General features: G+C 46.0%; 1 protein-coding gene across 1 annotated transcript in view; it reads left to right on the top strand.

Annotated features, from left to right (window-relative positions):
- COL5A2 (collagen type V alpha 2 chain) overlaps positions 1–23,398 on the top strand; it is a 154,893-nt gene that overhangs the window by 64,014 nt on the left and 67,481 nt on the right. Inside the window, exons 2-8 of the mRNA XM_059704846.1 lie at positions 3,462–3,686; positions 7,042–7,055; positions 10,914–10,946; positions 12,058–12,090; positions 13,446–13,499; positions 19,633–19,743; positions 21,840–22,087. Coding sequence (XP_059560829.1) covers positions 3,462–3,686; positions 7,042–7,055; positions 10,914–10,946; positions 12,058–12,090; positions 13,446–13,499; positions 19,633–19,743; positions 21,840–22,087 — 718 coding nt within the window. The remainder of the gene's footprint in view (positions 1–3,461; positions 3,687–7,041; positions 7,056–10,913; positions 10,947–12,057; positions 12,091–13,445; positions 13,500–19,632; positions 19,744–21,839; positions 22,088–23,398) is intronic.

Here is a 23,398-nt window from a genome sequence, read left to right as displayed (position 1 = left end):
ACCTGCTGCGGGGAGGAAGGCGGCTCCAGCGCGTGTGGTTTTTCATCTCCTTGCCATTAGCAGCGGCCAGCGCACTTTCCACGTCATCTGAGATTTAATTATAAATTCTCCGAGGAAAAGGGCCAGCGATGACTCAGAGGATAACTCGAATTCTTAACATGGTCATTTAAAGAGATTACGGTGGCCCCTTCTCTGCCCCTGACTGAGGTCATGCTCTCAGACTCTCAGGAGGAAGCTGACCTGCTGTCAGTTAGCGAAAGTCTGTGTGTGTGTGTGCATATGTGCATGTGTGTATGCATGTGTGCGTATGTGCGTGTGTGTGCATATGCGTGTGTGCGTATGTATGTGTGTGCTCTTTTAAAATTATTTTTAATCTTTCCTGTTGAAAGCATTACATAGGTCCTTCTTTTCCCCCATTGACCTCTGCCAGCCCACCCCTGTTCCCCACCCAGGCCCTCCCCACCCCTTGTCTGTGTCCATGGATTGTGCATCTATGCACACAAGTTCGTTGGTTGGCCTTTTCTCACCCACCCTCCCCTGCCGTCCCTCTGAGGTTCCACAGCCCGTCCATGCTTTTGTGTCTCTGGGCCTAGTTTTGATCACCAGTTTCTTTGGTTCATGAGATCCCACATGTGAGTGAGGTCGTGTGTACTTGTCTTCCTCTGACTGGCCGATGTCACTCAGCACAGGACTCCCCAGGGCACCCGTCTTTCATCCCCACCCGCCTCGGGGGGAGCTGAGGAAACGGGACCTCGCCCCCAAGGGTCTGTCCCACTTTTATGACCTTTAGCGGCACCATCACTGCAGGTCACTTGTGTGCTGCTTATTGTTCAGACTCTCTGTTTCCACACAGCTGGTGGCTTCACCGATGCGGCTAAAATCTGCGTCACAATCATATATGCTTTTGAGAACAGAACACATGTACTTTCAATGTTTTGCACATGCGGTACTAGCACACTTACTCCTCCGTGCGAACACGTGAGCGCTTATGCCCCTCAGGCTGTGGGAAGGGAAGGCAAGCCGACTGAGCTTAGCGTGTGTCTCATTTTCAGCCTCGGTCTTTCGTGTTTGCGATTGGATATTTCAGGAGCAGAGTTATATTAATTTACTTATGTAATGGAATCGTTTAATGAATATGGGTGCAAGTCTGTGTTCATACAGGTAGTGTTCTGTTGAAATGTTCATCGTAGAACGACATAGCTTCAAAGTGGTTTTTCATCTAAAAGTAATGCTGCTCATTCGATGTACAAATTTCTGTTTTGTTTTTTTAAGATAGTGCTGCCGAAAAGCCTGTGGAAGCAGGAGACGTTTCTCTTTGCCGGGCTAATGCCTTTGGCAGCACAGTGCAGGGCGGTGTGTGGTGGAGAGAGGCATGCTGCTTAGTGTCGGCTGTGGACGATCTGATAGGATCTTCTGGTGGCGGGGGGCGGGGGGCGGGGGGGGCAGGTGGAAACGGCGCTCCTCTGCTGAAACCGGGTGGCATCGTCCTCTGCCAGCAGCTGCCATTTGCCAGCATCTGCGACGAAAGACTGACTGTGTGAGGGTCCCACAGCCGTGAGAGGGCCGCCCTAGGGCCTCCCGGAGCTCGGAGGACGGGCAGTGGGCTAACGTCTGTACCTACACGGAGTCACTGCCACCGGTGGATCCGTGCTAGCATTGAGTCTGCTTACTGACAAATGACCACTTCTCTCAGAAACTAATTTCAGATGCATTTTTAAGTTTTTGGCTTTATTTTTGTGAAGTGCAAAGTTAATGCTGGTGCCGTTAAGTTAGTGAACCATAATTTAGATTCATCCATTCATTCATTTATACCCATTCGTGGAACAGCCGTTTGTTGGATGTTAGCTCTCTGCGAAGTGTGGTGTCAGTCTTTAGAAACACCACCGTGAACAAGACACACTAGCCCTTCTCTCCAGGCTGTGTAGGGGAGGAGATGAGGAAATAGATAACAACAAGTAATTAATACTAATCATGGTACATTTTATGAGGGCACCGCGCCTATTCACATTTCAGCAACTGTTGATTGCCTTGCATCCAATAAAAACGAATGAGCGGGTAGATGAGTAAATGGTTCTTGAAGAGTTCTGCGAAGCACATCAGTGGGGTAAGGAAGTCCCTTCATGAGGTTGTCAGAGAATTGTGGGGGAGGGGCAGCTAGGCAAACCCTGACAGTGAGGAGGGGACCCGAGACCAGGGAGGAAAGGCCGGGCCAGGAAAGGGGCAGGGGGCAGGGTCTAGGAGGCGCCTGGGCTGCAGAAAGGAGTTTGGGTTTCCGCAGTTGGGAAGCCCCTGAGGGACTAAGCAGGGATACCATGGTGCTTTATGTTTTAAAATACTGTTGTTTGCTCTTAAGAAACACAAGCTTAAAGATGTGATGTCTGTGTTTATTTTGTGGTAGATGAATAATAGAAGTGCTATTACTGTGCATGTATATATTCTCCAAATCTGCATGCAGTTTTTACCTAACGATAGGAAAGCATTTGGCAGGTGGCGTGTAATAGGCTGCCATGTTGTTTGGTCATGGCTTTTCTGAATTCATTCTGACGCAGAGATAAGGACCCATTGCCGGGACAGGCTCGGCCTTTGGTTTCAGCTTAGTGAGCGCCTTCAGCTCAGGATGCCTAAGGTAAATGTTTTCCATAAAAGAGGACACACTGTTACTCTTTCTTTAAACCTCACGTTTAAAACTAATTTTAATAAACCCATATAATTTTAAAAAATAAGTACTTTTAAAAATTTATTTTAGAGAGGAAGGGAGATGGAGAGAGGGAGAGAGAGAGAGAGAGAGAGAGAGAGAGAGAGAGAGAGAGAGAGAGAGACACATCAGTGATGAGAGAGAGTCATCGATAGGCTGCCTCCTGCATACCCCACACTGGGGATGGAGCCTGCAACCCAGGCGTGTGTCCTGACTGGGACTCGAACCATGACCTCCTGGTTCACAGGTTGATGCTCAACCACTGAGCCACGCCGGCCGGGCAACCCATACGCTTAAAAAAAAGTTTGTCTTCTTGGTACAAGGACACATGGTGTCTTTGTTGTGGTGGAATTTGCGAACCTGAAGCTTCTAGGGAGCTGGAAGGCACAGAGGGGTCGCCTGAACATGAAATGGCGTAGTCCCATGGGACTATTACTCTCCTCGCCTTTGCAGTGTTTTGTTTTTATTCCTCCTTGTCACTCTTCCCATGTTTTGTCATTTATACCATCAAAAACGAAGCCTTCCCTCCTGATCAGCTCACCTGCTCCCCAATCAGCGAGGATGTAGTGTTGTGCTCATCTCGCTGTGAGCTGCACGTTGCTTGGATGTAAATGCAAATGAAGGCAGTTCATCTGTGCTTGCACACTTGGCAGGTACTGCTTGCCCAGAGTTCGTTAGGAGCCACAGGACAACTCCTCTTCTCCACTACTTCCCGGATCCTGAACTTTCAGGAGGTCACTAACCTTTCTTCTCCTTCTCCTTCCAGAAGGGTATGGTGAAGAGATAGCCTGCACTCAGAACGGCCAGATGTACTTAAACAGGGACATCTGGAAGCCCGCCCCCTGCCAGATCTGCGTCTGCGACAACGGGGCCATTCTCTGCGACAAGATCCAGTGCCAGGAGGTGCTGGAGTGTGCCGACCCCATCACGCCCGCTGGGGAGTGCTGCCCGGTCTGCCCGCACAGCTCCGGAGGGGGCGGCACCCACTTCGGTGAGCACGCGGGCCGCTGGGGCCTGGGCCGGGGCTCGTCTGGCAGTGGCGGTGCCAACAGACCCAGCAGCTCCGGAGAATGGTTAAGCCGCGCTTCAGTGGTCTTCAGGGTCCAGGACTCTGCTCACCCACTTTCTTAGTGATTGCCTGTCTTTTTAAAAACCAGGGTGTTTTGGCTGAGTTTGGAGTAGTTATGTCTAAGTTGAGAATTCCCTGTACCACGTTAGGTGGCCATTTGTGACCTGTCCGTGCTGGGTGCCTCCAAGGCATTTGTTGATTTTCTATGAAATTGATTAATGTGCTGAGAGAAAATCTGGAAAAAAAACAAACATTTATTTTCCCTGGTGCCAACTTAGCCCTTGGGAGTAGAAGAATGACTCCTAAAGTAACTGCGTGCCACAGAACCGTCTAGAACAGTGGTTCTCAACCTTCCTGATGCCGCGACCCTTTAATACAGTTCCTCATGTTGTGGTGACCCCCAACCATAAAATTATTTTCGTGGCTACTTCTTAACTGTAATTTTGCTACTGTTATGAATTGTAATGTAAATATCTGATCTGTAGGATGTATTTTCATTGTTACAAATTGAACATAATGAAAGCATAGTGGATAATCACAAAAACAATCTGTAATTATATATGTGTTTTCTGATGGTCTTAGGCGACCCCTGTGAAAGGGTCGTTCAACCCCCAAAGGGGTTGTGACCCACAGGTTGGTGACCCACAGGTTGAGGACCGCTGGTCTAGAACATTAGCTCAGAATGTTTTTAACGTTGGCAGAGAAAGAAAAGAGAATGGATGTATATCCTGGAGAAACAGTGGTGTAAACTACTGGTTTTAAAACTTTCTTGAGAGAAAATTGCGTGCGTTTAGCATAGACTGCATGTCTGAGAACATGTGTTAAAGCTCACATATGAGAGAAACAAGTTTACATGTATGTGTCTTAAGGAACAGGTGAGGTTGATGTTAAAGTTCTAGGTCATCGTTTTACGGGTCATGAGTGGAGACTTGGAGCATCATGGCCAAGACAGTGCCCAGGCTTTATTTTTACCCCAAATGCCATTGCCAGTCACAGCAAACGCAATGACGTTTTCACAGTTAGACAGTAATTGATCAGTTCTCCTCCTGGAAAGCATTCAAGTAACAATGTGCCTTGAATAAGTATCGAAACTTACATTTTGGGGAAGTAATAAGGAAGGCAGAATGGAGAGGCTTAAAGCAAGGTACGTAAGGGCTGCCTGCAGCAGATGCATTCTTCAAAGAACCCCAAGGAGTGAAGTAAAATCGAGTCGGTGGGGATCAGGGAGTAGTACGTTGGGCAATGATGGCAAATATCAAAAACAGAGCCAAATGCTCCACCTCCTGCAAATAGCTGGTGTAGGAAAACTCAGCTCCTTCCCAGGTGAATATCAACAAAACAGTGACAACAGCAACCAAAAAAACCTGGCACGAGCATTGATACAAAGATACAATGAGAAAAAAGTGTGGGAGGTTTAACCAAATTTACGTGATCAAGAACAGGCAAACTCAGTTAACTATATCATCACACAACAGGGAAATCATTCGACAAAACCTTTCATCATAAACTAAATAAAACTGAATAAAGTAATTGCCTCTGAGAAAGAAGGCCATAAATTAGAAATGCAAAAAAATGTAATGCGGAAGGAAATAGAGGGGAAACCACAATCATAATGGAGACATGCAGGTGAAATCGTAGGCAGCACAGGAGAAGTGATGCTGCAGAAAATGCTCGAAGGGACATAGAAAACAGTGCTGAGGAGGGAAAAAGGAAAAAGATTTGAGAGGAAGTAATAGATACACGAGACAGGTTATATCCCTGAAGAAGAATCCCCAATGAAGAAACAAACATAGATGATCATATAATAGGAGAAAACTTTTCTGAAGTAATATTAAACTTTAATTTTAATATTGCGAAGGGAAACCAAGTGTCTGAAAAAGTTGACCCAGAAGAATCAATATAGAGACTTATCTTAGTAAAATTATTAAACTTAAAGGAAAAAGAAAGAATCTTTTGGAAAACCAAGGAAAAAGAATGTTTAATAATAGAAGCATTCTCTCCAAACGCAGAGATAAAACAAGGATTCATTATCACAGCAGCAATTCTACATTATTGAATGTACCTGAGCAAGCAACCAGATAGGAAAAGAAACTAGAGATTTAGAAATTAGAAAAGAGAAAATAAAATTATCAATTTGCAGAAAATAAAATCATGTGCTTATAAAACTGAAGAGAATGGAGTAAAAAAAAACCCCACAACACGCACGCACACACACACACACACACACACACACACACACTACAAAAATAAAAGATTTTAGTAAGAGGGCAGTGTGAAATAAACAAATTAGTAGGTTTACTATATGCGATTACATCCTATATAATAAAAGGCTAATTGTCCCCTTGGGAGTTCAACGGACTAGGAGTTCTTGCTGTGACATGTGCTGACTACCAGGGTGTGGCATGGAATGAAGGAAGGTCCCAACCAGCAGCCGGCAGCCAGAAAAGAAAGGTCCCAGCTGGCAGCCAGCAGCTGGCAGCTGAGGGAAGGAAGGCCTGGACTGGCCCTGATCGCTGGCCAGGCCTAGGGACCCTACCCTGCACGAATTTCATGCACCGGGCCTCTAGCCATAGTATAAATAATGAGAATAAAAATCTTCATTTATAATAACAACAGGGAGGATAGAGTGGCTAAGGATAAATTTAACACAAACTGTTCGAGATCTATCTGAAGAAAACTGTAGAACACGACTTATTCAAATGATGACTTTAACAAACAGGATGTTCTATTACATTCTTGGTTAGGAAGACTGATAATAGGAAAATTAAGAATAGTGCCCCCCTGTTGTGGGTGAAATGTGGGAAATCGGGGGAGGGGGACAAGAGGGAAGGAGGTTTTTACTGTAAATTGTGTACCTTTAATATAGTTGGGCTTGTTACTCAATGAATAGCCTACTCAAAAAAATATAGAAACAAAAGCAGAGAATAGTGTCTAAAATATTTCAGTATAATTTTAACTAGAGGCCCGGTGCATAAATTCGTGCACAGGTGGGGTTCTGAGGGGGGTGGGGGGGATGGCTGGGATGTGATCGGCCCTCGGGTAATTTAGTGAACTTTAAATGCTATATAAATGATATGAAGAATTTCTTTTTAAATGTCACAATTCTCTAAAGGGATGCATGATTTTGCCTCTTACGGATACATTGATCCCAAACAACTTTTGAGTTCTGCTCACTAGTGATAGGGAAAAAAACACTACCTATTATTAAAAGAAGTATTTAGGAGATTTAAAGAAACTATTTCTGCATAAAATAACATTGATTCTCTTCTTTTTACAGGTAGAGGAAGAAAGGTAAGCTTTATTTTGCATAGTTCCATTTTTGTAAGTGTCTTTTTCATCCTAATACTGTCTACAAAGAACTGTGCTTTTGAAGTGTTTGGAACCTTTTCATAAAGTACAAAGTACCATCCAAAGATAAATACATGAGCTCAGTGCAGCTTCTTGCTTACAGATTACAGATGCTTCTATTTTATGCGCTTTGTTAATTCTTGTTTATAGCTATTCCTTCCAGAAGACAGTGGGCCCGTAGGGATCGAGGCTGTCACATTAACCTATGAATTACTTCTGTTTATCATAGTACTTAGTATATGTGCCTTAAGCATTAGAAGTGCAATAGATGTTTAACTGAGTGAAAGAAGGGAAAAAGGGAGTGGGGGGGAGGTAAGGAGGGAGGGAGATAAGAGAGGGAGGGAGATAAGAGAGGGAGGGAGATAAGAGAGGGAGGGAGGGAGGGAAGGAGGGAGGGAAGGAGGGAGGGAGGGAGGGAAAGGAGAGAGGAAAGAGGGAAAGGGGAGAGAGGAGAGGGAGAGAGGGAAGGAATTAGTTCTACTTCAGTAGAGTTGTGGTCCCTCTTCCATTAGTTGGGAAGTAAAGATTCAGCTAAAGGAATTAATTGAGCATTTTACCAAACACATACCACCCCCTCTTTCTCACCTTCAAGGAGCCTAAAATCTAGCTCCAAGGTCAAGCCTTACTCTCAGGAGGAAAGGCGTTTCCGGTGGCCATGGCCTCCCACACTGGCCGTCACCCACCGGTCGCCGGGAAATGGTAGTCCCACTAGTGAAGAGAGTCCACTTCTCCTGCTTGTGTTCTCGGCTTTCTGGTTGCCGTGGGAACGGCGGCATTTGCTTCTGTCTCATCCCAGTGGGAGGCACAGGATTCGGGGGAAACGGCAGTCACCCTGGGTTTCCAGGGGATTGCTGCCACATCACCCGCACATGTAACGCGTCCTCCGCTTGCAGACGCTGGCGCTGCACTGAGTGCTGGGCCGGGGCGCAGGGGCAGCAGTGCTGTGCTGGGGATGCAGGCGGCGCTGGCCAGCGGATGCCAGGGCGCGGCCACACTTCGTGCCGCGGGCCACATCACACCTTTGTCTTAATTGACACAGGTCAAAGGAGAGGCCTGCCAGTGCCAGTTCACATTTAGTTTAGATCTAAAAGCTAGGAAAGCTGAACCCTAAACGTCTGAGTTCAGGTCTCAAACTCGATAAATACCTAGAAGATCCATGAAATAAAAAAAGAACTGACCCGAGCACGGCCCTGAAGTAATCGGCTTGGTTTGTCGGCATCGCGCACAGCACGGAAGGGCAGGGCTGGCTCTGGCACTGAGTTCCGGTCTTTTCCCGAAGGCGGGCGGGACGCAGGGCAGGGCACAGCCAGGCGGGGCCAGGGCAGCTGCGCTCCGCTCCTGGTCACCAGGGTCCCAGCAGCGAGAGCAGGTGGTGCTTAGAAACGCAGGTGCTTGGGGCATATCGATGCTGAGTCTTATTATAATTTATTCATTTGTTCATCACAACCCTCAATAGAGGCAAACAGTACAAATGAGGCGGTAGTGGGACAAGCACCCCATCGTATAGAAGTGATGGGGCCTTGAATGGCGAGTAACAGGTATAAAATTAAACTGTTAATTCTCATCTGAATTTGGGTACTTAAATGGGTATAAAAACCAAATCTAGTTACACTTTAGATAAATTATCCTTCCACATAAGTAAACTTCATTAACAAAGCCCATGGTAAGGTATTTAAAATGCCCATATTAACAAAGCAGCAAATATTTACTCTTGTGGCTTCTTTCCAAAGTAAGAAGCATCGTAGACACATTAGACAAATGCATTATCAGAACCTGGCAGTGGAATATGTAATCCCATATCGAATATTGCAGACAGAGAGCTCATAAGGAGGTACAGATAAACCAACAATGTAGCTAAGAAAGACATCAGCAGATTTCATTCTGAATACAAAGCATACTTTTTTTTTTTTTTGGCTGGTCTCTTAGGACAGAGATTTCACAACCATTTTTAGCATGCTATCCTATTTTTCTCATTTGGGCTGAAATAATTTATCCTCCCGTTTTACTTCTTTTTTAAAACTTGTTCCAGAAAGAAACTTTAAAAAAATAAGGTCCTTTATTTATTTATTTATTTTATTGGGCATGGATTTATATATCCCTTCTACACAATTAAAATGATTGCCTGGCCAGTGCGAATCAGTGGTTGGCATCAACCTATGAACCAGGAGGTCACGGTTCGATTCCCGGCCAGGGCACAGGCCGGGGTTGCGGGCTCCGTCCCTGGAACTTACTCACCTGGAGCCCCTTCCTGCTTCTCCGAGGCCTCAGTCTGCCCTGACCTGCAGACACTCGCTGCCTCATCTGGGAAGCAGCGAGCACGACGGGTGGTTCTGCCATGGAGCCCAGCACCACGCCCATCAAGGCTGTGGAAGGATTTTACAGTCTCACCTCACGGCACGCGTTCAGGCGTGAGACACTGGGGTGTAGTTAGCTTGTGCCTCTGGGAGCGCAATTTGGTGACTTAGGGAAGAAATCTTTAAAGCATGTGTTGTCTTTAATTGACAACTTTAATTTCTAGAGATAGGCCACATGCATTTAGAGAGGCCACACAAACATTCATAAGCAAGGGCATTCGTTGTTATGTTATTTTTTATTGTAAAAATGAAGACAAAATCTAAGAGTAAAATACTGAGGTGTTTATTAGGTAAACCAAGTTCAGACACACGATGGAAACTAATATTAACAATAACATTAACTTGAGTTAATATTACCCTTAACTCAAGAGTATTGAGTAAGATATTTAGATTATGCTTTATTTTTCTCTATTTAAAAAATGTCAGTGAAAACTGCCCTGAAATAATCAGTTTAATTTGTTTAGTAATCACCCAAAGTATTAAAGTACCATGAACTCGTATTATTTTTATAATTAGGTTAAAGAACAATATATGTGAAAGAAGAAATTAAAATAGAACTCGCGGAGGGTGCGAAGTGGACAGCGCTATGCCTTTGGGAGGCCAGGTCGGCTGGGTGACAGATCCTGAGATACAAAACCCACGCAAAATGTGATAAAATAGGGATCTGTTGGGACAGTTCACCCACTGTTATTTATCCTGTGTGCTTGGCATTATGCTAACAAAACACAGCGTCTGAGATTCTAAGGTTCTAAGAATCAAAAGAAATTCCATCCACACCTTTTGTGTTTGATACATCTCTTATAAAAGCAAATTAAAGTGCTTGGCTTTATTTACTTTAGATTATGATAGTTTCTTATGTTATTTTTTATTTTCTTATCAATCAATATTTTTTCTAGGTTTTCCTCAGATATTAAATTACCTAATATTGTCACATCTTTTCTTATTTTCCCTGTTTCTTTTTATTAAGTCGAGCACTCTTATCTCTGGTTATTTCTCAGGTTCTCCCAGGAATCTTAGGGGAGGGTGGCACGGGTTTTAGGACCGGCATCGGGCACGTGATTAAAACCTAGGTGGCATGTATGATGCGTGTGAAAACTCACGTGTCTGAATCCCTAGAACGTTTAGTTTGTCGCGTGTAGGTAGCGTCTCCTGCTTTGACCTGACATGTGTTGGTCACAAGCACTTCTTGGTCTCGTCAGCTCGTTGGGTTTGGCTGTTGTAAGAACGGAATTGGCTTTACTTTCTTCTTGTAGCCTTCAGATGAGTCGTCTTTTTTCTCATGAATAATGTCTGACTCAATATCCAAAACTGATTAACTCTCTCTTCTGAATTGTTTTGTTTCTTACATAGACATTCCCAGGGTTTACATAGAATATTGTAGTATGACATGTTCATGTTCAACAAACCATCATGTTTTGCTAATTGAAGTTTTCTTCTTGCTTCACAGGGAGAGAAAGGAGAGCCAGGATCAGTGCCTGTTGTGAGTACATGTTTATGTCACGTTCACGCCCCTTCCACCCGCTAGCTAAGAGCTGTACATTATACTCAGGTACATACTCTCAAAAAAACGGAAATTTGTTATTTTATAACCAAGTTTTTAGTATAAAACAAGCAAACCAAGATTACTTCTCTAATATAATAGTTAATTTTAATATAAACTTTTATGGTTATTAAATACAAATCTGAATATTGACCAAAATAGGTTATTTATTTCATACAAAACTTAATGCTTATTCAGTACAATATTCTTGACTTTTACAGTCCCATAACTAAAGGTGAAAATCAGGGTTTTACAAAAATAAATATGTTGCTTGTGACTATAAAGTCCTAGACACACATTTTCAATGGTATAGTAGCCCTGTGATCCCAAGAGAGCAAGACTGGGCGTCCACTCCCTGGACACGGTCATGCCGCCCTCCTGCCTGAGACTCGTGTGGTGTGTTGTCATTTTTAAAAATTATCTTATTGTTGAAAGTATGCAGGTGTCCCCCCCACACACACACATTGTATAAAAGTTCTTCAGGGTCACCTAGATTTGTAGGTGATAAACGCAAGTCACTAAATAGGATGACAGTTCTTCAGCAACCACTGTCATGATTTGCTTGGCAGTGTCGGCGTTTTCGCCTTGCCGTAGGTCGGCTTGTTTTGAACAGGTGACCTGAAGAGAAGATCATTCGTTTCCCTTTCCTTGAAAACACTTCCGTGTGCTTCCCGTGTCTTCGGTGCTGTTTTAGGTGCTTTTCAGGTATTTGCTGGTCTTCAGCACAGCCCTGTGAGGGGTCATTCAGAGTCCCGATCACCGTCTCACGGGAGAGAAGGCGAAGCAGAGGAGGCAGCGCCAGCTGTGCAGCTGCCGGGATGGATGGGCCCTGCGGCCTCGGGCTGCGACGCCCCGCCAGGCTGCCCCGGCCTCGGCGTGGGGGTCACGCCGCTTCAGCCCCCAGAGGGAAGGGGCCTCAGTCGACAGCCTTCCTGTTTCTTAACAATTCTCTGGGGCTGTTGTTGTCATTCCTCTTTGTTTGACTGTTGACTTTTCTAAATCCCCGGAGATAGAAGTTTCGTCTTTGCAAATCATGTTGTTTCTCGTTTAGGTGACCGGCATCCGTGGTCGGCCCGGACCCTCGGTGAGTAGTTCCCTTCAGCGTCCGCGGCGCTGGCAGCTCGGGAAGGGACGGGACAGCCACAAAAAGGCAGTAAATGCCCAGCAAGGACGCCTGGTGGCCCTCGGCAGTTCTTAAAGCAGCTTCCAGGGCAGGCCTCCCGCTGCGGCAGTGAGGGGCGCCAGGGCCACTTGGTCCTGCAGGTGCAGTGCCCGCTGTTTCTCCCAGGTCAGCGTCCCTCTTGCTATGTGAAGGGCAAAACAGCCGATGGGTGTACGGTTGGTTTAGGTTAACTTCAGCATTGTCATTGGGGCGTACTTGTCTGCTGTGTTAAAGGTGGATTACTCTTACCTGTTTAATGAAACAATTGTTGATTTTATCTATTGATGAAATGAAATTATATAGCTGTAGAATTTGAGATATCACACATTGGAATAGCATAGTTCGGATTTCAGGTTGGATTCGCAGTCGCATTCATAGGTAACTAGATGGATCACACACACACACACACACACACACACTCCCTCACACATGGTTCCTGTGGGACTTAAGACCCTAAATCAGCAGAAGTAACATGCGATAAGGCCCTCTTCGCAGGCCTGCTCCGGACCCCGGACGCGTTGGCCTTTAAGCAGTGCTGGCTGTTGGACTGAGCAAATGCACAGCCTGATTTCCTTAACTCAATTGGACCTCGTTTGAAGAGAATGGGATTCTCTGGGCCACTGCCGCTTTGTAGAAAAAGAGCAGGTTTAAACACGAGCACAAGGATCCCACCTCCGAAAGACAATACTCGCTTGTCCTGTTGAGGGGTAAAGAACTGCAGTTACTGTTTGGAGGTTCTGAGTGGGTTTTGAAGAGACAGGGGAGATGAGGCAGCAGGAAGTGAGGTTCTTGCAGGCACATGTGGGGCAAGAGCTTTCTTCCCAGCGCGTCCACTGGCGACGCGAGTGCTGGTGAGTAACTTGGGGCATCAGGTACCAACGTGAACTCAGGCATTCGCTCAGACCAGTGACATTCGGAGCTCGCACATCTGTCGCTCTCAGATGTCTCTGTGCCCATAGACAAGGGACAAGACCGCAAGAATGATCTTTACGAATTTGCCATGACTGTTGCAGCGAGTACGCTGAGCTCGCTGGCCTCCATGGGGCTGTGCTGTAACAGCTCATGCTTTACAGCCTTAGCGCCACTGCTAAAGCAAACAGCCCTTCCCTACACACAGCTCCGTGTGCACGTGGCTTATTTCCTAGTCCGTGACTGAGCTGAATTCAGAACGAAGGGAGGTTTTCCCGTCTTCCAGTTTCTGATCCCGAGCAAGCCTTTCAACAAAACCACCTGAGTGTGGACGTGTTCTGCGGCGTAACCATTGTTCTCTGCTTCAGGGCCCTCCAGGATCGCAGGGACCCCGAGGAGACAGAGGCCCCAAAGGAAAGCCTGTGAGTTGACGGCGGGCCCCTTGGTGTGAATTGTCCTGGGTACTGGGCCCCTGGACCCCATTCTCTGGGAGCAGCAAAGAGCTGGTGGCTTTGTTCCTCCCTCACCTCCCTTCAGTGCGACATCCAGTTCGGGTCATGAGGAGATTGTGTCCGTCTCCTGATTCGGAGGAAATGATCACATGCTAATAATTACCGGTTATCCTTTTCGATGGCACAGATGACCTGTCTTGGTCCTTTGTGAGGTCAAGTTAGAATGAAGTAGAACCTAAGGGAATAGAATGGATACCTCATGCTGTTTTCCGAAGTTGTAACTCATGAGTCAGCAATGCCAAGAATGCACTGATGAGATAAAACACCCGAGCTGTGTGAGCTGTGGTGGCCACAGGGATAACCAAACTGGATAAAGGAAAAAGAAACTAATTGAGGACAAATTTTCTTCCACGTGGGTGTGTAATGAATTCATTTCACAAGCAGCATGCTGCTTCTTCATTGAGCGGTTCTGCAGAGCCATCAAAGGGATAGTTCTAAAAATCAACAAATCCATGACCAGAATAAAGGGAGTGCCTTAAAACGTAAATAATCATTCTATACCTTTGAGGTAAAACATGAGAATATTGTATGCATATGCCAGACGTTTCCCCTTATTACCTGCTGCTGCCCTGGGATAGCAGTTTTTTCTCTGAGTCACCCACAAAAGCTCGTGTCCTTCATATACTGAATAGCAGGATTAATTAGTGTATTGCTATCATTATCTTATGTTTCAATCTGGAAATTCTGTGCTCTTTTATTTTCTGTCAAATGATATGTCCTAAAATGTAACCCTGGACTGTTAGCTTTCAAATACGCACTTATCCACATCTAAACGGGAGGAATGGATGAACGGGTCAGCAGCAGACAACCTTGAATATACAAATGAGGAAAAACATAATGCTGGGAACTCTTGCCGCCCTGTTTTCTGCTTTGATACAATTGTGTGTTTTACTTGATGCCGTGTGTAGAAGCATGAAACAGTATCTGCTTTTCCAGGCTGGAGCTGGGGTTGTGGGTGGTGTGTGTAGACATGTGGGTAGTCGCAGTGCCCCAGGGAGCGGGCCTGGCCCAACGGGTGGGCAGGAAGCTGTGTCCGATGGTCGTCTGCCTCATCCTTCACTGCTGTCCTCTGCACCAGCTCCCCCACGGGGCGCTTACACACTGCGGTTGGCCCTCAGGTGTCTGTCCAGGGTCTGGAATGACAAAGGGGGGGGGGAAGGGGGGTGGTAGGGTAGGGGGTCATGCGGAAAACATTGTGCATCTATATGTTCGTGCTGTGGATAGTTGATAACATGAATCCTAAGTCTGGGTGAAAATTGCGACGGAAATAGTGGTTGGGCTTCCAGAATCCCTGTTAGGATTTAGTGAATCTACTCCTCACGCCTCTTCTCTTCTCTTCTTCTCCCCTCCCCTCACGATTCCTCTCTTAATCGTAGCAGTGGTGTGACAGTGTTTAACAACTGACTCCTTACAAATAAATAAATAAATAAAGTGCCTGTAGCGCTTGCCGATTTCCCGGGTGTAAATACCCCCACCAAAGCTAACGTCAAGATATTGGCATGATGTCACAGAATACCCACAGGTAGAATGTTTGGCCTCAGGTCGCACGGCTTGCAGGAGCTGCTTAGCTGGACTAGAGCTGTGGCTGACACACATAGGAGGTACTACCATCATAAATACCATCTTCCCCCGCTACGCCCACAGCCATCAAACACTGCAGGAGGCTCCTCAGCCTCAGTTCTGTTGCTGATTGGGGCGACATTTCCGTGAGCCGTGTAGGATGTCTGCCAGCATTGCTGATTCCTACCCACCAGATGCCGTGGCGGCAGCTGCCCCGCGGCCTCGTACACCTGTGACAGCTAAAACCACCTCTCGATGTTGTCAGATGTCCCTCGGGAGGAGGATGGACTGAGAACGGCTGACGTAGAGATGCTCTCAGAGCCTTCATGACCAGACCGTGGTCATCACGAATGTCCCTCATCACAGGCCCTCAGCTGTAAGCGTGTGGTCCTGGGAACCTCACAGCGATGGGAAACGAGCAACCTGTCAGACAGGGCAGTCGGTGGGGTGCTGAGTGCTGGCTGCACGTGACAGTTGACAGCTGTGGGTTTGTTTGACATCTGTGAAGTGGGAAATAGACCAGCTCTTACCCCAACAGATACCAGTTGGTGTGTTTGTCATGCTGCTAACCAGCAGTGCATTAACTTGATTCTGGGTCCTCATCACTCCTACTTGTGGACGTCGAAAGGTCGCCACCTAGTGGCGATCTGCAGGACTTGGTATTGCACATGGCTTCCGGGGATCCTAGGGGATCCTGGGGGTGGGAGGGACCGATTCTGAAGAGAACATTGAGGCTGATATAACGTGTGACTAGCTCGCTTGGGATGGGAAAACGTATCGTTTAGTGCATTCCCAAATTACAGTTTTTGTTTTCAAAATTTATCAATGAAAATGTTCATATACATGTTATATTTTTTTCTTATTTTCTCTTAAAATCTTGCTTATTATGTTTACTTCATTTTGGATAGTTTTTCTGAGTTTAACCTCAGTCTGTGTAATAGTTACCCTGACTATTTAAGGTGATGCCATGGGGACACAGGATGCATCATGAAGTCTACGAAAAAGTGGGCTGTCTTCAGAGCTGAGTTTGAAACATGACTATTAATCCCAGAGGCCTGGGGCCGGGACCTGCCGCTGCGGGTTAAACCACCCAGACCGCTCTTTACTCCCATCGGCACTGATGCAGTTTTGGTTTTGTCTTTGGAAACCTCTTTTTTTTTTTTTTTTTTTAATATATTTTATTGATTTTTTACAGAGAGGAAGGGAGAGAGATAGAGAGTTAGAAACATCGATGAGAGAGAAACATCGACCAGCTGCCTCCTGCACACCCCCCACTGGGGATGTGCCCGCAACCCAGGTACATGCCCTTGACCGGAATCGAACCTGGGACCTTCCAGTCCGCAGGCCGACGCTCTATCCACTGAGCCAAACCGGTTTCGGCTTTGGAAACCTCTTTGAGAGCAGAAATAATGTGTCAGCTCACTTTTTGTTTATAACAATAACTAGTATTCAGTTTGCAATTTCAGTTTCAAAACACCTTCGTTTTCCATGCCAGGCTCTGAGTGGTGTAGACTCCTCCCCCGTCTGCAGCCACTGCCAGCATACATTCGCAGTTCATGTCGCCCACACCCACGTGACTCAGAAACCCTCGGTAGCGGTTAAAATCAGCCCCCACTCACATGCGTGTCATGGGAAGAGTCCAGTGAGTTGTCAGGGGCTTAGGAGTCAGAAAAGGTTTGATTTTTAAAAGATGAGAATAATTTTCCAAGAAAATACTTTTCAAAATGCCACTTCTTCTGGCTAAGTTATCTCCTTCTATTTGAACAGATGCCTTGGCGTATGTGCCCCACTCTTCCGGGAAGTGAACATGCCGATATGAATGTCTGCATATGTTCAAACGCATGGGTTACAATTCCGAGTAGCTCCTGTGCCCTCTCCCACGCCATCCTGTGCAGACTGCCCCTCCCCCAGCTCCTGCAGTTCCCCTCCAGCTGAGGCTACCTCCGCTCAGAGCAGTCACTGTGGGGGGCGCTGCGTAGTCTCACGTTTAGGCATGAGAAGCTTCTGTTACTATTGAACTCCAACGCACTCACCATAGTTTTCTCAGCCCGTGCTGCTAATTATGAAAATTCCATTGACTTCTGAGTTCTTTCATCCTTGGTTTCTTCTTAGAGAAGGCGAGGACTCTTTGGGGATAGAGCCAGAACATAGTTAACAAGCCCCGTGGAAACAGGGAGGTTGGGCTGAGGACGTGGCCACTCCCCACGCGGCCTTCAGAATGGGGGTTAGGAGGGGAGCTGGGCAGCCGGAGGGCATCGCTCCGGTCTCCGAGGAGCAGGCTGGCGGGGCCACTGCACCTCCCTGTGCTGCTTTGGTCTGGTCTGCCTTGGGGGTGGCGAGGAGAAGACAGTGCGTCGAGAGCGTGTAACGAACACATCGTCAGCTTCGTGCCGGGAACCATGCGAAGCATTGAAGAGTTAGAAAGAGTAAACCCACCAACTACAATCCAGGGTCCTTCACATTTTTGTTGTTGGGGGAGGGGTTGTTAAGCAGGCACATACGTAGCTGACTGTGATCTATGACAGGCGAGCACATTTAGAAACTGCTCATGAACAGCAAAACTCGGCCCAGTGAGAAGGCTCATTCTAGAAAACGAACACACTGGATACAATGTTACACTAACACACTGGATACAATGTTACACTAACACACTGGATACAATGTTACACTGACACACTGGATACAATGTTACACTAACACACTGGATACAATGTTACACTGACACACTGGATACAATGTTATTCTAACACACTGGATACAATGTTACACTAACACACTGGATACAATGTTATTCTAACACTGGATGCAATGTTACACTAACACACTGGATGCAATGTTACACTAACACACTGGATACAATGTTATTCTAACACACTGGATACAATGTTACACTAACACACTGGATACAATGTTACACTAACACACTGGATACAATGTTATTCTAACACTGGATGCAATGTTACACTAACACACTGGATGCAATGTTATACTGACACGCTGGATGCAATGTTATACTGACACAATGGATGCAATGTTATACTGACACACTGGATGTAATGTTATACTGACACACTGGATAAAATGTTATTCTAACACACTGGATACAATGTTATACTGACACACTGCATACAATGTTATACCGACACACTGGATACAATGTTATACTGACACACTGGATGCAATGTTATACTGACACACTGGATGCAATGTTATTCTAACACACTGGATGCAATGTTATTCTAACACACTGGATACAATGTTATACTGACACACTGGATGCAATGTTATTCTAACACACTGGATGCAATGTTATTCTAACACACTGGATGCAATGTTATTCTAACACACTGGATACAATGTTATACTGACACACTGGATACAATGTTATACTGACACACTGGATGCAATGTTATTCTAACACACTGGATACAATGTTATTCTAACACTGGATGCAATGTTATACTGACACACTGGATACAATGTTATACTGACACACTGGATGCAATGTTATTCTAACACACTGGATGCAATGTTATTCTAACACACTGGATGCAATGTTATTCTAACACAGTGGATGCAATGTTACACTGACACACTGGATGCAATGTTATTCTAACACAGTGGATACAATGTTATTCTAACACACTGGATACAATGTTATTCTAACACTGGATGCAATGTTACACTAACACACTGGATGCAATGTTATACTGACACGCTGGATGCAATGTTATACTGACACACTGGATGTAATGTTATACTGACACATTGGATAAAATGTTATTCTAACACACTGGATACAATGTCATACTAACACACTGGATAAAATGTTATTCTAACACACTGGATACAATGTTACTCTAACACACTGGATGCAATGTTATACTAACACACTGGATGCAATGTTACACTGACACACTGGATACAATGTTATCATTACTCCAGGAAGGCTGGTTCCTGGGGATTTAGCACATCAAGAGTAAAATTCTTACCCAGAATGCACCCTGCCCCAATAGTAGAGGCTGTGACCAGGCTGAATAACTATAGGTGGCTGGAGTGCTGTTCTTTTTATGTTTTTAACATTAAAATTGGGAGGAAGGTCCAGAGAGTTCCTATATACACCCGCCCCCACACATGCAGAGCCTTCCCCATGATCAGCATCCCCATCGGAGTCCGTAGGGAACAGGGTTTTCTGTCAATATTGTACACTGAGTTAAGGCACAAGTGCGTAACGACGTATAGCCACCATTATAGGGTACACAGTGTTTTCACTGACGTAAAACTCTTTTGTACTCCCCTATTCACCCCACCCCTGGCAACCTCTGACCTTTGCACTGTCCCCATAATCTCGCCTTTTCCAGAATGTCATAGTTGGACACATGGATATGGCTGTTCATTTTAAAGTAATAGCACCGACTCCATCGGGAAGTCTGTGCACTTGGCGTTTGCAGTGGGATCTGATTTCCACGGCTTCTTTTCCCAGGGTCCCCGTGGTCCGCAGGGAATTGATGGGGAGCCAGGTGTTCCTGGCCAACCAGGGCCCCCGGGGCCTCCCGGACACCCGTCCCACCCGGGACCCGACGGCATAAGCAGGGTGAGTTGGGAGCATCGTTCATGTTTCTGTCATATAATAAGTTTTTTATTTATTGCTGTGATTTAAAATCGTGTTGGTTCAGCTGTTGGCCCTTGCCTGTAAGAGCCCCCAGGGAATGCAGTGCTGCTATGAACAAGGATAAAACTAAGAAATCCACAGGGAATTGTTGGGAAACGCAAAGCAGCTTTTTTTTTTTTTTTTGAGTGCTGCTTCAGAGGCCGCGCTCCAGGCCGGCCCTGGGCCTGTGAACTCTGTTCCTGCTGATCCTAAGGACCCTGAGCAGGCCCCCTGAAGGAGAGAGGCTCAGGGGGCCACGAGATCCCTGTGACTCCCCACCAGGGAGGACGACACGGCTCCGGTGGCGCATGGGAAAGGGCCACCGAGCGGCTCTGCAAATGTGCCTGACGGTTCCCGAGCCTTCGTTTCTGTTGGAAGTAAAGCAAGCGTCTTTCCGACCGTCTCTGAATCCCTAGTGGCAGGCGGGGGATGTGTGAGTGGGTCGCACGGGTCATGCGGGAAACACATGGGCCCTGAAATAGGATTTTTGTTTGACAGCAGTTCGTCCCTTTGTTCTGATTGTAGAAGGAACTGTCAGTCTGTGTTTTCGAACGATTCACACAGTCTTTTCGCACTAAAACCTGGAGATTAATGGGACATTGGAAATGTATGTGGACGGTTTTGGTCAGTTGGGTTAGCAGAGTGTTTAGATATGAGAGAGAGCAGGTCCAACTGTTGCCAGTTCTTGGAACATTCAGGAATTCCACTAAAAGGTTTATAAAAGTTTTATTAACTTTCAGTAAATACAGTTTAAAACTTGCCGGCCACGAGCAGGAAGGCAGAATCCCAGCTGAGTCGCATCGTCCGACATGGAATCCAGAGTCTTTAAAAGCTCCTTGTAGGCTGCGTGCAGATGTTGGCCTGCCGGACCCTGGGAAGCAGCCCGATAGAGATTTACGACTGAAGTGGATTGGACCGGCTCCGTACTTAACACTAGAAAGACTGAAACTTAGTATATACCTATATTGCCCAAAAGCAGTCAAAATGACTGCATTGTCAAAGAATAATATCGGAGCACTCTTCACTTATGTTCCTTAGCTTTTCCAATAACTCACTTCTATTCGACATTTCTTTCATGAATTTAGGGCGCAAAAGAAATAAACAACTTATTAGAACAAGTATCACTGCATAAAGATTCGAATAACAAGTACTAGTTTAGCTCATTGAGCAACTGCAACTTATCAAGTATCAACAATTTATCATGTACTTGTATGTTATCATGTGACGGTAATCGAAAAAAAATGAAAACTGTTATTTCAATACAGAGCTGAACTGGTCATATAAGAAATTTACTCAGTTCAATAATAAGAGTCATAATTTCCCCCAAGCAGTCAAAATGACTGCTTTTGGGCAATATAGGTATAACACATATATATATATACCGGAAATGAAGGAGGGGGAGGTAACTACAATTATTAATAAACGCATTTATATGTTGTACAAAAAGTCACAAAATTCTAAGACATTGTGGCCTTATATACATAATTGTTTTTCTAATTGAAATTAAAAAGCAGTCAAAATGACTTCCTTGGGCAATCTAGTGTTAACAGCACGATCCATGCCTTTATCGAGTCTCAGACATTTGGCTCATTGCTGTCATCATTCTGAAACAACATCGTCATAGAGCAGTGGTTCTCAACCTTCTGGCCCTTTAATACAGTTCCTCATGTTGTGGTGACCCCCAACCATAAAGTCATTCTCGTTGCTACCTCATAACTGTAATGTTGGTACTGTTAGGAATTGTCATGTAAATATCTGATCTGCAGGATGGTCTTAGGCGACCCCTGTGAAAGGGTCGTTCGACTGCCAAAGGGGTCGCGACCCACAGGTTGAGAACCACTGTCATAGAGATTTGGTGGGAGGCTGTTCAATCAAAACGCACACAGTGGAAAACAACTTGAACCCTTTTCTTGCTTAAAGCAAAAGTTTACAACGATTCTTAGCGGGGCGCGGGGAGGCCGGGGAGCGTGCGCACATTCCCCTGCGTAGTGGGTTAGAGACCTGCCTCTGACCTGCACTGTCCACACGTTGCTTTGCAGCCGTTTTCAGCACAGATGGCCGGGCTGGACGACAAAGCCGGACTCGGCAGTCAGATGGGGCTGATGCCGGGCTCAGTGGTGAGTGCCCAAGTCCCTGCTGATGACAGGACCTTGAAACGGAGGCCCGCGTTAGCTCGTGAAGAGCGATGGCGTCCCCTCATCACGTCCACCCATGACCCTCAGGCTGTTAGCAAACCCAGCGACGCTCGGGTTAAAAGCCGGTGGCCCGTCCACAGCCAGGCCAAGGATTGACATTAATAAATTAATAAAGACTGTCTATATAGTTTACTTATTATTTAAAGAAAATAAGAATTTTAAAACATAACCACTGATACCATTTAAAAAGTGTGCTTTCTAAACAAGTGAAACAATTGTGAGAAGGTTGTGTTAGAAATAGTGATTTGGCAGAATTTTGAAACCGGTTTGCCGGTTGTATTCTCTCATTTCCTCTTTCCCTTAATGCCCTGCACCTGCCTCTCCCAGCCCCGGGGGCGTCCTGCAGGGACCTGTGACCGTCAGTCCCCTGGGATTTCCCCAGCAGCCGACGGCTCCCCTTCCTCCGGGAGCCCTTTCGCCGGGCCGGGAGCCAGGCCGTCCCACCGACGGAGTGGGCACTTTTGAAACCAGCTCTTCATGCTTTTCTGCTCAGAACATAACTCGAAAGCATCCCAGCTGAGTGGAATTTCAGGCAGTAAGGGTGAAGAAGACTACGTAGATGGCCGCCTTCCACCACCCACCCGGCGGCCAGCCTTAGGAGTCACTGCTTCAGTGTGTATATTCCTTAAGGCACCAGCAGTATGGTCTCATTCAGTGATTATCTTGGGATCATCTTCTGAAATATATGAGTTTTAATCCATTTGAAGTTTAAATAACATATGCATTTATTTTTGTAATGAAACTTTCATTTTCTTACTAGCTAACAATCCGATCAATTCAAACCCCCACCCCCCCAAAAAAATAACTTTTTACCACAAGAACAAGCTTGATTTTGATTTCATTGATTTCACTTTTTAAAATGTGACATTTAAAAAGTTGTATAGGCGTTTATTAACCAATTTTTTAAAATTGCATTTCCCTTTCCTTCCCTTGGTTATGACTCCGTGACCCACCTCATGTTTAAATAAAAAGGGAAAGCTTGTGAGGGAACTCCACGTGGACGTTAATAGAAAAGGAATCATCTAGAAAACTCGACCCCTCCCCCCCAATTCTAAGTTCACCTTTGAAATAACCTGGTCATTATTGTTGGCGTTTCCTGAGCCTCAGTCCGAGTGGCGACTTCAGATGATGCGTCACCGGCTGCAGGTTGAAGCGCTGGGCGCGGGATAAGGCTCTGGGCCTGCAGGACCTCCCGTCTCAGACGTTCCCTTTGACAGGCCCAGGGGGCACAGGCGTGTCCTGCACTTCTCTTTGTGAACCCACAGAGCGTATGAACCTCCGCCCCGTGGCACCCGCTCCAGGCTCCCTGGACTTAGCTGCATTCCAGAGGACACAGCTGGGAGCCTTCATCTCCCGCTGCCCACAGCCTCTCTTTTCCAGACTCTAAAGCCAACGCCGCATTT

This window comes from Myotis daubentonii, chromosome 7 (assembly GCF_963259705.1).
Source record: "Myotis daubentonii chromosome 7, mMyoDau2.1, whole genome shotgun sequence".
Taxonomy (NCBI): domain Eukaryota; kingdom Metazoa; phylum Chordata; class Mammalia; order Chiroptera; family Vespertilionidae; genus Myotis; species Myotis daubentonii.
The sequence above is the reverse complement of the archived record's forward strand: the minus strand, read 5'-3'. Positions and strand labels throughout refer to the sequence as shown.